The sequence below is a fragment of the Dreissena polymorpha genome, chromosome 13 (genome assembly GCF_020536995.1).
Source record: "Dreissena polymorpha isolate Duluth1 chromosome 13, UMN_Dpol_1.0, whole genome shotgun sequence".
NCBI classification, from domain to species: Eukaryota; Metazoa; Mollusca; class Bivalvia; order Myida; family Dreissenidae; genus Dreissena; species Dreissena polymorpha.
In genome coordinates, this window is record NC_068367.1 from 37,199,640 (window position 1) to 37,218,342 (window position 18,703).

The 18,703-nt window shown below is 36.1% G+C and overlaps 2 protein-coding genes across 3 annotated transcripts in view; both read left to right on the top strand.

Moving 5' to 3' along the window:
- LOC127854590 (uncharacterized) overlaps nt 1-5,269 on the top strand; it is a 63,202-nt gene extending 57,933 nt beyond the window's left edge. Inside the window, exon 6 of the mRNA XM_052389652.1 lies at nt 5,034-5,269. Coding sequence (XP_052245612.1) covers nt 5,034-5,269 — 236 coding nt within the window. The remainder of the gene's footprint in view (nt 1-5,033) is intronic.
- LOC127854880 (uncharacterized) overlaps nt 1-12,294 on the top strand; it is an 81,749-nt gene extending 69,455 nt beyond the window's left edge. The window contains exons 2-5 of one of the 2 annotated variants that reach the window (XM_052389987.1): nt 2,276-2,657; nt 6,387-8,101; nt 9,223-9,398; nt 9,838-12,294. In XM_052389987.1, coding sequence (XP_052245947.1) covers nt 9,231-9,398; nt 9,838-10,827 — 1,158 coding nt within the window. In that variant the 5' untranslated portion in view covers nt 2,276-2,657; nt 6,387-8,101; nt 9,223-9,230 and the 3' untranslated portion in view covers nt 10,828-12,294. Of the gene's footprint in view, nt 1-2,275; nt 2,658-5,833; nt 6,106-6,386; nt 8,102-9,222; nt 9,399-9,837 lie in introns of those variants that run through there. The other variant, XM_052389986.1, reaches the window with a different exon arrangement.
- The last annotated feature ends 6,409 nt before the right edge of the window (nt 12,295-18,703 follow it).

An 18,703-nucleotide genomic window follows, 5' to 3' on the forward strand; every position in this document is an offset into this window, starting at 1 on the left:
CTATAACATAATTTTGAAAACTGAGTTGCGTCTAAGATTATGCAATTACGTAGAACTTCAGTGCCTTCAGCGTTTTGATATACTAAATGGATTCCCCTGGATCGAGTATCTACGACAAACCCGTTGATCATGGAAATGGCCTACATTATCGTAATATTTTGTTATGAAATAGGTCGACTTTTGTTTGGTGTTTCGCTTTATTTGATTTTCTTTATAAGGTCTATTACTCTGACCGCTGTTATGTATGATCTTTGAGATTCCGACAACCGCGTTAAATTTCATTATGCAAAAATTTCTTACATTTGGAGTCTGTTATACAACAATGTTTTAGGTTTGAACTATTCTTCGCAGATGTCGACCCATTTTAATCCATGTATTACTTTACAGTCAGGGCACAAGATAAAAATCATACGTTAGAACACAATTTTGGGGATTGTCGAAATCATATTTTATGTTATTTTATATGCACAGCAAAACATGCAAGTACGTTTTATGTCATTCCCGCGAAAAAAAACCTGGAATCGTTTTCGCGTGACATGCTAAACGTAGTTTGATATGCTGAACGCGCTTTAGCAATGTTTGGGAATATATGAGATGGCAAAATGACACCAATAAAAGTATAAGGCATGTTGTTGAAAATAAACACAGCGGCTTTCAACGCCAGCGTGAAGTGTGTCCCCTGATAAGCCATATCAGTCTACCTTCAATGTATTCATATTAAGATGCGAGCGTCTAAAATTGATAATATCATGACAGTGTAACCTTCTGTCATGTATGTATATTTTTTAATTAACATATGCGTTTTGCAAAGGCCTAACATTATTTCATAGGCCGGATTAACAAAGTCAAATTAATGATTGAACGACAATCATTCAAGGAAGGAAAACCCGTTCATCCGCCATTGAGGCAGATGAAATACACACATGCGAAATCAGATTTTTCTCATACCTAATGATAAAATATGACATTTCTGCAGTGAAATAGCAGCAGTGAAAATAAACAAATTGTTATTTTCACCGGTGAAAAGAACAAATTTTCGGAACTACTTTTTATATTTTAAGATTATCATATCAAGATTATCATATTTTTTTATGATCACAAGTGAATTAAAATCGGTATTCCACCGAATCCAACAAAATTTGTGTTTTTTATTTTATGCTTGTTTCACCGTTGATTAAATTGTAAAAGAGTTTAACTGGGGAATTACGCTGGAATAATGACGTCATTTTGTGTATTGAAATGTATTGTGGCACGCCACGGAAGAAAGAGTGACTTTTAAGCGAAAGGGAAACAGCTCTTAATTATTTTATTGAAAAGGGGGCATAAAAGAAACAGAAAATGTATTCATGTCAGTATAAGATCGTTTGTTATTTCACTTGTGATCATAGAAAAATAATATATATTTTCTATGATCACTCGTGAAATAACAAACGATCTTACACTGACATGAACAAATATCCTCTATACCTTCGCAATCGTTTTACATTCTCTAAGGAAGATAAAAACTGCCAAACAATTTAAATAACACTACTTTTAATGATTGTAAAGTTGTTCCGAGTTGACAAATTGTGTGACTTTTTTCATTTTGTGTTGTGCATTTGTTGTGCAAGTTTATTTTGTAATCACAATTAGTTAACATGAACTATGGCATGCGCCTTTACATTCCAAATATGACATGCCCGATCGGTACAGTGTGATAACACCAAAATACAGCAGTATTCATTACATATTTGTTAGGCCTTCAGGAGAATGATTTACATTTTATAATTGCTACTGTAAAAAAGTCTATATAGGCAATGTAGTAATATGTGAATTGAATATTGTGATACATTTCACAATTGTGATTATTGGCCTTATGAAAACATGTTATATCTGCGTTTAAAACAGCTGTCTATTCAAATAAACCATCAAAGATAGAGAAGGTTCGCCAACGCATTCTGTGTAGTAGATTACATAACCAAAATCGTGTGGAACTATTCGCTAGGTTTTGGACTATTTCCTTTTATTAAGTGCTTATTTAACTGTAAGGTCCCTTTAATATCGCTCGATTGGAAATTCTTGGCTGCGGTACTACTTAAAAGAACCCTGGGTACTCTTAAGGAAACTTCAATGCACCCGGTGTACATTAATATGTACCCAGGTGTATAGCCGGATGCCTTTAGTCTTATTTACCGATAACACCCAATAGAGCTTTAATGTCAGAATTGTATTATTGTATTATTTAATATTCGTATGTGGCGATTCAAATAATTAATGAAACTATGTTAACATTCAGTGCTAAATCATGTCGGGACATCTGGAGACGAAACCACTTAACCTAACTACCGGTGATCACAGAAAACGTAGAGCGCTGAATATTTGTCGTTCTGACGTAAGTGACGATGGCATCGACAAGTCGCGAATTCTGAAGACGATTGCGTGCAGTCATATCAACAAAGAAACGTCATCGGATCCTCGTCCAATCAGATCGAGTTCCGGTTACCCGAGTAACGATGACGTCACGATTGAACTTCGACCATACAAGCACCAAGTCGGAGGTCATACTTGCGTTCTGGAGATTGGGCGGACGTCAATTTGTAAACCGTTCGTCGAGCGGGAGAGCTGGTTCTATGTAAACGCACCAGACGCATTGAAGCAATTTATTCCAAAGTACTTAGGTAAGTTGATTATGTACTAGTTTATGTGGTCAGTGGGGGTATATATATCTTCACGTTATTGTTTTAGATACAGGATGTTTATTTAAATGAACTGAGGAATTAATCTGTATTGTACTTAGTTCAATGTATCTATTCATTTCGTAATCATACAATTCACTACATTATTGCAAAGTATAAATTCATGGATTCGAAATCAAGCGTAAAGCTTATATTAATTCTTTTCCATGGTAGAGTTGACTCATATATGTTTAGCATTTAGGCGGCCACCAGAACATGGATGCGCTCACGTAATTGTTAGGATTGTAATTGGATCGGGTTCAAAATTAAAACGGAATCATGGTAGTGTGGATATATGTCATAAAAACGAAATGGATATTTAATTAAGAAGGTACTGAGGCGTAGTGTCACAGAGTCCCCTACTAGGGTCGGGTCAGCGTCCACAGCAACATCGTTCTACGAGTCAAATCGTTTAGTTGCTTCAATAAACTGCTGGACACGAAGAAATAATATAGTGTTAAATGATCATTACCATTAAGAAGGTTATTAACGATTGTTGCGCATGGGAGATTAGTAAAACAAGGTTGTCGTATGTGCTGATACATTGGGCAGTGAAGCAAGAAGTGAGAAGGAGTTTCAATGGCACCACATATGCAATCCGGTGAAGAGGTAAGGTTTCTACGATGGAGATCGTAACTCAAGGAGCTACAGCCAAGTCGCAGACGAGAATGATAGATTTGTAATGTTCTATCACCAACGTTGAATAATGGACACGACTTTGTTGGAAATTGAGTGCTTTTTCTCTAAAATTCGAGAAGTGAATCGGAGTTTCTGACGTCAGGAGAAAGATTGTTCCAGTGGCGGATGGCGGAAGGAAGGAATTAGAATATAGTTGAGTATTTGCGTAAACTGGAGGTATGCCGGGATCGGAGGTCATAGGCCTGGGATGTGCGAACTGGGATTAGGTTGCATAGATAGAAGGGTGCAATGTTGTTCTGCATTTTCTATATTTTCATCATACTATGTTTCTTTCTTCGTTGGGAGAGTCATTCCCAGTTTAGGTCTTTTAGAAGGCGGTCGATGTTGCAATATTTTGTAGCAACGCTCACGATCATTGCTGCTTCAACTTGGACCGATTCAATGTCATATTTTAGAGCTACAGAACAATTGTCCCAAATGATATCGCGATACTCAAGAAGTGGTCTTATAAAGGTGATGTACATCTTTTCAAGATTTGACCTTGTCAGTGTATATTTCAGGCTTCGAAGTATACCGATTCTCTGCCAGGCTTTTTCAAGGATAAATGATATGTGGGAAGCCCACTTGGCGTTCTCAGAAAGGACCAAGCCTAGGTGGGTGTGAGTTTTGACTTGGGCAATCGAGGTTTGTTCCATTAAAAGTGGTGGATGAGTAGGCATAGTGCGTTTTCTTGAAAAGAGCATGCATTCGGTTTTTGAAGGATTAAATGAGACCAGCCATGATTTGGACCATTAGATTATGCGAGACAAGTCAAGATTTAAAGTGACAGCAGATGAGGCTGGGTCTTCAACAAAAACAAATATGTATAGACTGGTATCGTCGGCGAATAGACGAATGTTTGCCTGGATGTCTGTAACTTTGTCGTTGATGTAGAGTAGAAAGAGGAGTGGACCAAGTATGGACCCCTGCGGGACACCAGCTTTGACTGTAGTCCAACAGGAAGAAGAGTTGCCAATGACGACACGCTGCTTTCGGTCTGATAAATAATACCGGAACCAATTTATAAGGTTACCTTGAATGCCTGCTCCTTTCTTAAGGAGCCCAGGATGCCACACTATGTCAAAGGCTTTGGAAATATCACAGAATTCGGCTCGAACCTCTGTGCCTTCGTCGAGAGCTTGAAGGATATCGTGGTATAAAAAAGTCAGCTGGTTGACTGTGGAATCACCTTTCATAAAACCTGACTGGAATTGTGTGATTAGATTATTGGAGATGAGATAGCTGTGTAGATATTAATTGATACAGCGTTCCATGAGTTTTCCAAGACAACTAAGAAGGGAGATTGGACGATAGTTAGAAGGGTCGGACTTTTTAAAAACGGGGCATACGTTAGCTAGTTTCTATGACGATGGGAATACTGACTTAGAAATGAGTTTTGTGAAGATGAGAGAGAGTGGGGCACACAGTTCATGAATTCCCTCTTTGATGAGTCTAGGGCTTATCAAATCGGGTCCACATGCCTTTGAAGGATCAATGAGCGTCGCTGCGTCGCGGACATCATGTGCTGATATTTTAATATCGTTGAGATGACGTTATTGGTGATTGAGTTAATTTCAGGGATCGTGTGTGTGCTGCCATCTTCAGTTGATTGCTTAGTAAAGAAGTTGTTTTGGAGATCAGCTTTCTGCCAGTCGGCTGGGAGCTATGTGCTCAAAGGGCCAGTGACAGGCAATGCTACGGGCGTAGCCATCGTCCAGTCACGTCTGCCTGGTGGAAATATAGGCATCCCACCAGAGCAAAGTAGGGCCATGGCATTGTCCTTTATTGCAGAGTGGACATCTGGGGATACCCGAGATGAAACTGAGCCAGGACTTGGAGGAATCAGTAATTGTCTTGGCGCCACAGGCGAGGAATAGGGCCAGACCTGCAACACTGGAGTATTCTGTGCAGGACTGACTGGTCTTTTCCGCTGACTAGAGGGTTTGAGTGGTTGATGCTGGGTGGATGATGGTGTCTGAACTGGACGGGGTAGTGACTTCAGAGAGGGCTGTGTGGATGGTGGTGCCTGAAGCGGACGGGGAAGATACTTCAGGGAGGGCTGTGTGGATGGTGGTGCCTAAAGCGGACGGGGAAGAGACTTCAGGGAGGGCTGTGTGGATGGTGGTGTCTGAAATAAACAATTTGATATTTGAAATAAACAATCGCTGAACTTAACAAATGGTAAGGCGTATGAATAGGTGAGCCAGTAAAATCTCCGCCCCATGAGAAATAACAACTGTTCATATAAATATTAACATTTCTATAATGCAAAAAATGACTAGGCTGTATCTCGGCGAAACATTTAAATACTCTTAAATGATTACTGTTAAATTATGAAAACAATAATGTTAATACTGATCAGACGCCGAGACATAGCTTACAGACGAAAAATAGTTCGCGCCTGAACTTTACATGGCGGTCACTTTCAAAGACGCTGACTAACAATATCTTTACTGATTAAAAAGTAAACATTTAAAGTTATGGATCATAAAGGGGATGAATATAATTACATTCACAAAATTAACTTCTGCAACTATTTAAAGTTTAAGTGTGCAGTATAACCTACGCGACATGAAATTGACAATCAAAAGAACGGAGTTTAGTGTTTGACAAAACACAGTGACAGACTAACAAATAGCAATATTTGCCAAACAAATGATAAATTATGGTGATTTCTGGTGGATTCAGCTGGCTTCCTCCGTAGGCTATCCAGGTATTTTCTGTCGATGTGTTATGAATGTTTATAATGTTTACATTTACCCAATGTCACCTGTTTCCGGGAGTGATACAAATGTCAAGTAAGGAAACTTTCCTTACAATATTAATGATATACGTACCATTTTTGCATGTATATGTTCAAAGTGTGGTGTGTTTTATTGATCGCAAAACTATTCTGTATTCTAAGAATGGGTTTGTGAATAAGGGCCCTGACGTTTGACGCTAACGAGCAAAAATGAATAGGTTTAAACATACAAATCTCAATTTCAACTTCAGGTGAGACCTACGTAAGCTGCGAAATAAAGGACTCCCGAAGGTGCCTCATGGCGACCGTGCCGCGCGCGCTGATTAAAGACGACGACATGTCGTGCTACGAGAACGCGGGCACGTGCGACTTCCTGGTTTCCAAGCGACGGAAGAAGCAGCCGAAAAGCGACGTATTGACGGATGATTGATAAATGGACTTTCCCGCTGATGTGATAAATCTGATAATTTATAAGCGCTTAATTTTAGAAGTATCGTGTATTTCTATCCCGAAAGGATATAAAAATAAATACATATATGAAAATCATTTTTTTCAAAACACAACAGAAAACAATCTACAATTAATTTTATATTTTTTTGTTTAATTCTTTACGCACGATAATTATATGAATTCAATGCGGATCTTTTCTTATTGATTATATAATGCTATGACAATTTAATTTATAAAAACTTAATCTTCGTAAGAAGCACCAGTTTTTTTTAAAAGGTACAAAACATCAAATATATATATCTTATATACAAATAATCCTTTCTGGATGACCGTTGATCCAGTCACAGCCATCGAGCGAATTTTTTGTGGTTAAACTACCTTAAAATAAACAAACATATAATAAGCCTCGCTCTGGTAAAACAGGGCTTAATGCTTGTGCGTTCAGGCTTAACAGGGTCGCCACTTTCCACCGCGTTCACTGTATTTTTGGCTTAGCGGAGACTTCCTTTACAGGGATCTTTTCACGTTTTGGTAAATTGACAAAATTGAAAAAAGTTGTTTCAGATTCGTAAGTTTTCGTTTTAGTTATGATATTTGTGAGGAAACAGTAATACTGAACATTAACCATGCTCTAATATAGCCATTATATGCATCTTTTGACGATTTTAAAAACTAAAAATTATAAAGCGTTGCAATGCGAAACGATTGAATAATTTGGAGAGTTCTGTTTTTGTCGTTAAATTTTGTGAAACTACGAAGATTGCTTACATAAGGTATAAAATACGTCTCGTATGTGTACTCGGCGGAATAGCTCAGTAGGCTAAAGCGTTTTTACTTCAGGACTCTGGCAGGACTCCAGGGGCCACTGGTTCGAAACCTGCTCCGGGCAATGTTCTTTTCCTTTTTTTAATTTTTTTCTTGTTTTTTTACTGGAGCTTTTACGATCCAATGTTTACATTTATCAATATAAAGCATTTAATGAATAAGTTAAAAAAATGCCAAAATCTGTGAAAAGGCCCCTTTAAACAAAAACGTCCATAAAAGCGGAAAATGTCGTCCTTAATTAGCTAGTGCGGACTGCACAGTTTAATCTGGGAATACACTTTGCGCTTATACATTAAGATACGTTTCTCCTAGTGCTAGGCTAATGCATATACTAACATCAAACAGTGTAGAACTTTCATGTTATAATTTAAAAAAATGTTTGCCTGATCATGTCCGAATCTATGCAATGTTTCTTGGTCGTTGGCGAATACTCAAGTATTGTTCTGATCCCAAAAACCATTGGGGCTACAGCGTTCGTTGTTTTACTCCTTTCCATCATAACTATACTTTGTTGTCAATTTGGCTATTAACAAAAATATTTAAATATGTAAACATTTTTCTATAAAAGGTGTTTTTTGCAGTGTTTTTTGCAGTGAACTCCAAGAGACTCAGAAGCTCCGCTCATGGAGTAGCACGTGCGTTGACAGACAGATCAGTCGCTATGGTTTCTGGGCCAACAGCCAGCCTTAACGTATCCTTTGCTGTTTGTGAATCATGAACACGTTTTATTGTCTCTATTTCTATCATTTTTCATGTAGAACATGGTGTTAATGACATTCATACCAGTAGAAGCTTGTATATATTTAAACGCTTGACGTATTTTTCTTGGTTCTAAGTCAATTCTGTATTCTTAAGTCTAAGAATTTGTTGGTGAATACGACCTCTGTGTTCTGTCATAATTAGCGTTGGTTTCATTGTATGTTAATACGCTTCAAAAGACTCTTAGGCTTTCCGTTAGTGGGTTTGTTTGCGCTCTCCTACGCATTGGGTTCATTTCTCAATTGAGCTTTGGTCTGTTGTCTACGTACCGGATTGGTTGGGTTTTCTCCGTGTGATACGGAAACGCCGCAGCACAACACTATTTGTTTAATAACTCCCTATGCCCCGGGTCTATTCATTTTATTAAGCGTGAGTGCTCGGGCACACTCCTGATCACCACACACAGACCCAGAAGCACCTCGTAAAGCTTTAAAAAAACACACACACATACTGCACTGCTTAAGTTTTATAAATGAGCTATTCATGCTAAAGTTAACTAAGTAGTTTGTTTTTGTTTATGTTACAGACGGTGCTTATTGTAACAACTGAAATAATCAAGAAAAACCTACTGCGTAGTCAGTGGATAATTTTATATCAGAAATAAGCTTTAATTACAAATCGATTGAGGTATTACCTTTTCATATAGTTATCAGAATGTTCATCATCATCATCATGATCATCATCATCATGATCATCATCATTATGATCATCATCATCATCATCATCATCATCATCATCATCATCATCATCATCATGAGCACAGCAACACCAACGACTCTACATAAGTACAACAGTAAGCCCCCTTATAAACGATTTCAGATACCCATCATCATCTGAATTAGAACACATTATTTTAAGCCATTTACATTCATGATATGTTTGTTTTTGCCTACACCGGTATATTGCCACATTCGAGTTGTTCTTTTTAAGCATATATCACGAAAGTGTATTACAAGCTTGCAACTATTGCATCGGGTTTGCGATTGCAGTGTTCAAATAATTCTTACATCTAATCACAAAACGGAATATGTATGCTCCTTAACGTCCAATAAGGTTTTATCATGCTTGAAAATCTCGTCTGGGACTGCGTCAAGCCGTGTATTATGGATCTCAAAATGGGCACACAACAATTCAGCGAAAATGACAACGAGGCAAAGCGGATGTTGAAAGAGCGCAAGTGTGCGGAAACAACTTCCGCCTCGCTTGGTTTTCGAATCTGCGGGACTCAGGTAGCAGGTCACATGAAACAACTATGCGGTTAAAAAATATTCGAATTTTGATGGCTGAAATTTCGAGTGGACGAATATCAACACACTTTTTGTCAATACAAACATCATGATAAAGTTAAAAACAGAACGCACATCATCTAGCAAAGTAGCAAGGCCTGTTACCTCGCTTTTAAATTAATTATTTCAGTTTAATACAAAAACACTAATATTTCCTTGGACTATTTTCTCAACCATAAACTGATCATATTGGCTATATGAGGCTATCTTTCCGTAGGATGCCGAAATCAAGCATGTTTACTTAAAAATTATTTATATACATTAAACGTCACGTCATATTTGCGATGAATAGTTATATAGGTATAAACCAGAAATCTAGACTGATTTACCAATAATGCTGACTTAAAATGAACGTGGTTTAATGATAGGTTTTTGTTTCCAGGGTTATCAAATTCAAACATCGGCCTACATCTTTCACGACAAGTACTACGGACGATCACTTAACGAGCTAAGTACAAAAGAGGAGCTACGCCATTTCTTCCACAACGGCGTCTTTCTGCGTTGTGACGTTATAGAACAAATGATTCAGAAAATTGTGTCACTCGAATGTGTTCTAATTAAAGAAAAACTTTTCAATCTGCATTCCACATCGTTGCTTCTGTTATATGACGGTGATGTTGCTGATGACGTCATCAGTGTCGCTAGCAATCACGTCATGAAAAAGAACGGTGTGACGGTAGTAATGCGGAAAGGTGATGACACTATTACTCCAAGAAGCTTATTATCCAACGGGCTTTTTACTCAGCAATTATGTTCACAAGACAGTTCAAAGTGTGATGTACGAATTGAAGGACTGAAATTGAAGTCTTTCTCTGACGTCAAAACTTGTACGCGAGATATTGAAAATTGTGATGTACCCAATGAAAAGCTGACATTGAACTCTTCATCTGACGTCAAATCGTCGCCAAGCAACACGCCGAAACACGAGTCATATCAAGGCCACCGTGATATCTCTCACAGTCGATTGGTCGGCAGAGAGAATTGCGCTTTGCCTTACGTCGAATTCCCGCCCGTCGAAAAAGGAAATAATAGCATCATACAGTGTCAAAATGAAAACGTAGAAAACGCACCGGTGAAAAATCCTTACACATCGAGGCGAAGTGTAGAAAGAATAGAATCTTCCTCAGAAATTGACGCGATTGTCACAAAGGTATTCAATGGAGATGCCGTGACATATGCCAATCAACAGCGAGTTTTGACTTCAAATGTTGAGCAACAATGTAGGGTCGATATGAGGTTAATAGATTTCGCTAATGCTAGTGATAAAACGTCCGACGTGGAGAATGCAGAGAATCGACCGATTCTGTTTGGATTAGGAAAACTTAAAGCAATGCTCAATGAAATTCTCCAAGAAGAGATCCATCATCAGTAACTGGTGATCAATTGATAGTTGTCGGATCAAGTACTACTTAAAATTACCCCAGATAATCTTAAGTATACTACAGTGTACCCTAGGTACGGAGAATACGCTTTCAGGCATCCGGTCATACCCCGGGGTACTTGTTTCTATATTGTCCGTGCCCCGGGTAATTTGTAGTATACTTAAGAGTACCAGTAGTATTTTTAAGTAGTACATGAGCCGCCAATGACCAATCGAGCGCAACTGGTAGCATGACGATTTGACATTAACTTTTCAAGAATTAAGAATTAAGGCCAAACCTGTTTAATTCTATGCTTATCGTCATCGGGCCGAATAGTTTCTCGCATGTCGCAAAAGAAAATATCAATTTTGAAATTTTGGTAAAACAATTGGAAAAAAAATCACAATTTTAGACCAAAATCCGTTTAGTGTCTTTTAATTTGCGTAAACAAATGTGCAGCTAACAATCGTGTAGATAGAAAGTACTAAATGTTCAGATGACATCACACAGTTTTGTAAATTATCATTTCTTTAAGTTTGTGTGATTAAATTACTGTACTCATAATTTCCACCGAAATCGGGATATCAATTTTAATTGAATGTCCTAATTTTTACTATGAATAGCATTTTTCACCTTGTTTTAGAGCCTGTTAAAACCAATTCATTCAAATTGAGATCGTTTTTCATAATTTATTTTAAGTGTCCGTTTATCCAAGGTAAATCTCGTTACACTTTCAATTACATAGTTTATGTCGATATTTATTACTCATATATATTTCATACAGAATGTAGTGTCATAGAGTTAGATATTTTTTTAATTTATGCATGTGTTCATTCTACCAGATATTGTTTAAACATTAGGTATATGTGTAACACAAGCACCAACAAGACTCATTGGATTTTGCTATACATGTGTTTATATATTTTGTTTTATTTTACACTATACTGTGCTAATTGTTATGATAACAAACTGCCTACATGTAAATTATGTATTTATATATGTTATATTATGTAAAATGCATGTGCTTATTTTTCGCATAAGATTATTCGTATAACAATAAATATAAAAATGTATATATTTCTACCTAAGGTTATTTATTCATCTTGTTAAATTTCTTTTTTTTTATATGTCTGTACATTAGAAATAAATGACTTTCAAATCGTAGATATAACATTTTGTAAATACGTTTTTTTTTATCGTTTTTTGCTGAAACTTTCGTTTCTTTGTTTATCAATAATACGTTTTGTTATGATTTATACTTGTTCGTTCTGTTACAAATCACAGAGTGCCTTGTTATTTCCATGTTCATTTTAATAATATTGTCATTGTCGACATATGTTTTTTTGCATTTTTCTAAATTAAAAAATATAATTATATTTAAGCATAATAGACACCCCACAAACAACACAGTATTTGTGTACATAAACTATTTACTAAGGCATACTATTATGTGTTTAAAATAAACTGCATGTGTATAACTTGTATTTTATTAAGTATATATAATGTAACATTCTGCTATTTTTTTATTGCAATTAAATATATATTTTTGTACATAATTGTTGTTTGTTACTTTTTGGTTTGCTGTTATCAAGCAGAAAACATCATACAGATTCTGCTGATTAACCTCAAATGTCAGTAAAAAGTGACCTGTATTTAAATGTATGCAAAATATATATTGATACTCAAACCTCATTTAAAACCTGCATTCTAAAGACAAGAAATAATTGCTTTTTATTTACTTTGTTATTCATTGGTATGCTCTATCGACCATATTGGAAGACGTCTGTTTCGTAATGCGCACGGAATCGCTGCGCAGAACTGCATTTGTGTTTATGAAGGGGTGCACATAGACTCCCAGAGCCGTCATAGCAAAACATATCAAAGGCTCTTGGAGTCCTTTAATATGGACTCTCGAAGTCTCTGTTCAGGTTCCAAACGTACGGTACACGGTCGCAATATAGACCCGCAATCGAATCTACTTGACCCGAGGATTTGGCTATCAAGCCAGAGTCTCGTCTACTTAACCCGAGGTCTTGACTACCTACCCGGAGTCTAGTGTACTTGAAATAAGGTCTTGACTACCTACCCGGAGTCTCGTCTACTTGACCTGAGGTCTTGTCATAATGTCTTCTTCACCTGAACCGGTGTCGCGTTTTTTCAGGACAGTAGCTCGAGATCTATGAGAGTACACGAGAAGATCTGAGGTAATAGCTTATATTGCATAGTGTTGTTTATAGTGCTCGAGAAGGACTCTTAGTGTTATAACTTATTACAGTTTTTCAATTGCTAATCATAAAGCGATGTCGCTTAAGGGTTTCGTGTAGTCTTATTTCTTGTCAACAGCCGTTCTACGCTGCAAGCGTTTAGATTTAATACCGGTGATAAATTATTAAGGGCTTGTATTTGTTCCTTAGAAAACTTCGGGCGGAGTCGCCCCGTTTATCTTTACAACGATGAAGAATTTTATTAATGATATCTTCAATATAAAAGTTGATATAAATTTTTCTTACTCTACGAGGTGTAAATGTAGATTCTCGCTTTTAAAGAATGGCAGGTGATTTATTGATCCTTATCAGTCAAAAAGCTATTGTAGTTTTATACATTTAATTAAAGGATTCGTTCGAAAATTATCTTCTTGTAAAATGAATTACTTTTTCTGATAATTTAGCTTTTTTTCCAAAAGCATTTGAAGCTCAACCAATAATCAAAAACAAAGTCAAGGGTCGGTACAAACATTCAGGGTCGGTTGGGTTAGTGTACACAGACGACGTTTGTGTTCAAAGCTGAATGATGGAAAATCGCCAAACATACTCGATATCCTCGTGCACACTTTCAGTGTTACCAAGCGTTCATGGCATTATGGGAAAATGATTTTCTTTTTATTCGTTAACTCAAACGATGAAAATTATAATTTCAGTTATATTATGAAAGCTTAACTATTTTTTAAATACGAAGATTTCTATGTTATAAACATGTATTAAAAATCAATGTTTAAAAGAAGGTAATATGTAAAAATATATGTTACAAAATAACTTCATAAGCTATGATACAACACACATTTACACTTCACTGCATGCAATTCGGGATTTTCGTAACTAAGAAGTTGTCTCCCAAGGTAGGTATCACGAGTATCCCGGGTAAAAAGTGGTCCGTCTAAAATGCGTATATGACTCATATCCGCGAATATGACCGAAAATTGCGGATATGGACGAATATAAGCAATATCGACACTTTTTCTGCAATGTTTATTTCAATGTTTAATGAAAAATACACAATATGTATTTAATATGCAAGGTAAAAATATTTTATATTTGATTGTTAAAATATGCACGTTATTTTATTTATTCAAATGAACACAGAATATCGTGGTGCTACATTTAAATGTTTCAAGAATGATTATAACCATTATAGTTGCGCTGTTATGAAAAGCAATGCATGTCCCGGTAAAATTATATGTTTTTCGTTAATATTTCAACAGTTCATATCCAATATCCCGAAAGTTAAAATACGAAGCCTATATGTTTAAGATTAATATTACAGCTGCTACATTCACTTATAACACATAATATTAACGAAAAACCAAAAATTTAAGCGGGACATGCATTGCTTATAAATAACATCGCAACTATAATGGTTATAATTATTCTCATATATTTTCAATGATCACGAGTGAATTAAAATCTATATTCCACCGAATCCAACAAATTTTATTTTTTATTTTTTTTATTTTTTCACGGTTTCGTTCTTTTCGGAATTAAGCGTGAACAAAAGTTGTCGTTCGTGCGGGTAGGTATTGTTTACTTCCGGTTGTAAATATCACTAAGCGCGTGTATTTAAAAAAGTTATCGATTGAAAATATGAATTCTATTAAAACTTCGGTGACGTTAATTTCAATGAATATTACAACAATTGTCGAGGATGTCTTAAACTATTCAAAAAATGAAATTCAAACGTTTTTTAAGGTCGAACAATGTAAAAATATTTATTTATCATAATCGCGCATTTGAAATCATCATTTATTTTCAAATGAAAATTGCCACTTGAAACAGTAACATTTCAGACAATATTTGCTGCATTCATAAGATTCAGTATATTTAAATAAATTCAACATTTTGTATTCAAATAAAAATATAACCAGGGCAAAGTAACATCATTAATTGTTTGTGGTCTGGCGATAATCGGCCCAAAAATACTTTACTATTTTCTAAAGCATATTGTATATCTAAATACTAAAGTTTTGAGACGACATCAAGAATAATAATACATTCAGTATATTATATAAACATTATGTAAACTTATACAACAAAACATATGTGGTGTCGGCGTGGTTATATTGTTTGTGGTGTGTAGCCCTAAAACAATATTCTGGCACTTCGTCATGTTCGCAGATATGAATTTAGAGCTGGAAAAATGATCATGTCTATTAAATTGTTATATTTTGAGACAATACTAACATATTTAACACATATTGTGTATTTTTTATTAAACATTGAAATAAACATTGCAGAAAAAGTGTCGCTATTGCCTGTATTCGTCCATATCCGCACTTTTCGGTCATATCCGCGGATATGAGTCATATGCGCATTTTAAATAGACGGACCGCTTTTTACCCGGGATACTCGTGATACCTACCCGAATGGGAGACAACTTCTTAGTTACGAAAAGACCGAATTGGTTCATGACGACTGTCATAATACATGTTTTTATTTACTTAGCAATCCCAATCTATGAATGCATGTAATGTACCTGTTAAAAACATTTCAGCACAATATGTCAATTCTAATGCAACGTATTGAGTAGAAACGGTTTTGAACACTTACTTTTATATTCTACTTTGACCTTAACCATACTGCTCTGCTTATAAGCACTTACACAAAGAGTTTCAGCACAATAACTAAATCTGAATACAAGTTATTAAGCGGAAACGGGTTTTTTTCCTCTCTTTTTCGGCGTAAGCTGCATAAGCCAGCTTTTCACCCTGACTTGACCTTTGTAAGTGTCCAATAAAATTCAAATAAAATTTCCCGCGGCTAGGTACGAATGAATACACTTCATTTATTCCATTGGCTGATTTGAGTATACCACCAGAACATTGGAAACATATCCGCGTCTTTGTACCACTGTTTTACTGTATGAAACAATTTTATCTCTAATGAAAAGGCTTAATAGATAGAACAGTTTTACACTCAATTCTCGACATCAATACAGTTTGTGCGTACACCTTTTATTTTCAGAGTATTACCAGCGCAAAAGCGTTTATACGTAAAAGGCTATGTTCTCATATTTAGTACTTACTTCCATATTCCTGTCAACATGTTAACATGTAAAAGTATAAAGAGCAGTGGAAGCGAGGCCTCACTTTAAAGAATTGCATTTCAACCCGCGAGGTTTCGGGTCAAGTCGCGGACATTCAGAGTTTATATACAGGTCATCACCGGAGTTCGCGGTCAGTAAAATAATCGTTATATAATAAAGACGCTATCCGTGAACTAGGTTACCTGGAATTTTCTTTAGACCAGAAATATGTTAAAAGAAGATATTCAGCAATATAATTATGGTATGTCAATAATAGATTCTTAATGTGTTTTCAACAATACAATGATAAATATTATTTTTAATAAATTTAACAATAATTATTCCACCATATTGCCTAATGTACTTAAGTGATATTATGAGCATGTAACAGTTTATAGGTGTCTATCGCAACCGTTGATTATTTTTGATGTTTCTACTTCATATACACTTATAGTATTTAATGCAGCATCAACATACTAAAACAATATACCAGAAAGAGAAAAATAATGCATTTGAATATTAACCGTACTTTCGTTTGACAACTGATCATGCGTTTACGAGTTGAACCTAAATTTAGTTTTAGTGCAGATTTGTTCATACGACACAAAGACACAATATTGTTTTACGGATCATTTCGGCTTACAGGACTGGGTGGGTCACGTAAGAATATCGAATATAAAATATATTTTTATAAACAACTGGTAGCAAGGTGAGTTGCAGATAATTGATCAGTAACCACATTTTAACTAACTATTTTGACCTGTTAATTCTTTTCAGCTCAATTCAACAGTGCAACATGCCCATAATATCACTTTAAGCATGAGCACGATGATTCTCGATACTGTTAATAATCGAATCAAATAGCAATGCCCGACAGACCACTAAAACAGGTTTGTTCTCGTGTGGCCGGTTGACTCATATGTTTAAATTTCACATCCATTCTTCTTTTGGTTTTCTGTTTTGTATCTATAGGTTTATGACCAGCAATATGTTATAATGTAAAATAAGCCGCGAAAACTCCCCGTAACATCCCGTACTGCGTGTGATGCAGCTAAGAACTGCACAGAAAAAAGACATTCGCTATCCTTGATCTCATTCATTAAACTATTTACGCCGTATATCTTTTTTAAAGATATTTCTTGTTATATAGTAACAATGAAACCGCTCACAATGACCGACTGGTCAGAAAACAGTCATAAACTACGGACGCTTGCTTCGAACGCATTTTCATCAAGGTTTGTTCATTATATTTGTGTTACTAATTGTCCGGACATCTAACGTTCAATTCCTTCGCCCGCATGTTAATCCAGCGAAGACCTGGTTTCAAAAGAGAATCAAACACATGGGCCACTCTGGACCAGCAGACGATTTATTCCATCATTTTTGCGGAGGAGTCCGGAGATGGCCGATGTATCACGATTGACACATGGGCAACACACCGGAATAAAAATAAGCAAGTGTCTGGCTAGTGTATTTGTATACCTTTGACGAGACTTTTGAAGCCTAATTCAGTACAAGTTAAAGATAGAATTTCCGCAATTTAACGAAGCGATGCTTTTTCGGGTGCACTCACACGTAATCCTTTGCATTGGTAAACAGACCTTGTTCATACGTGAGGAATAAAGCGTGTTGTTTTGTTCCACCAACAGGACATAAACATAAAACAGACGGTGATCTAGTTTCAAATAACTAACGAAATCAACAAAGGTTGTTTTTATAAAACTTCCGCATAGTTTTGTCTTGTTCTCAACATTACCCGCGTTAGATCAATACCTTTCAAGGAACATGTAAACAGATTTTCGTATTTCAACAAACACAAAAAATGACCATTTAAATAAAGAAATGTGTCTTAAACAACAATGATAAGTTTTTGCAACCTTGAAACGTTTGTTGATATGCATAGACAATTATAAGAAAAATAATTAGTGAAACTTCACGAAACACGGTTTTCTACGTTTTAGTTATTAATTTAACCGGAATACTTGTGAAATTTCCAGATTTCACATGCATGCAATTAAGCTACCTATTTCCAAACACTTAGATCAATACCTCCATCCTAACACCAATTATTGAGCGTAATTTTTTTTTCTTCTTTGTATATAAGAAACAGTGTCCACGACCTTGATCCGGTTGGCCCCAAATGCTATCCCGAGGTAAATCTGCATACACAATAATATATCGCAAAATCCCCACAAAAATCATGCTATTGAGCGGGAACAGTTTTCATATTTGAGCCGTGCTCTGTAATAAGGAGGTTTAATGCATATGCATGAAGTGCTGTACCAGTCCGCACAGGCTAATCAGGGACATCACTTTCCGCCTAAAATGGATTTTTGCTATGAACAGACTTTCTTTAAACAGAAAATATCACAAAAGCGGAAAGTGTCGTCCCTGATAAGCCTGTGCGGGCTGCACAGTCTAATCTGGAACGACACTTTACGCACATGCATTGAATCCCATTTTCACAGTGCGAGGCTCATTTCGAGAAAACAATAACATGGATCTTGAACCAACAGATTTCGGATGTAATCCCAGCTAGAAATACATAGAAACTACCCACACATGCAATCCCAGCAAACTTACTCTAGTCAA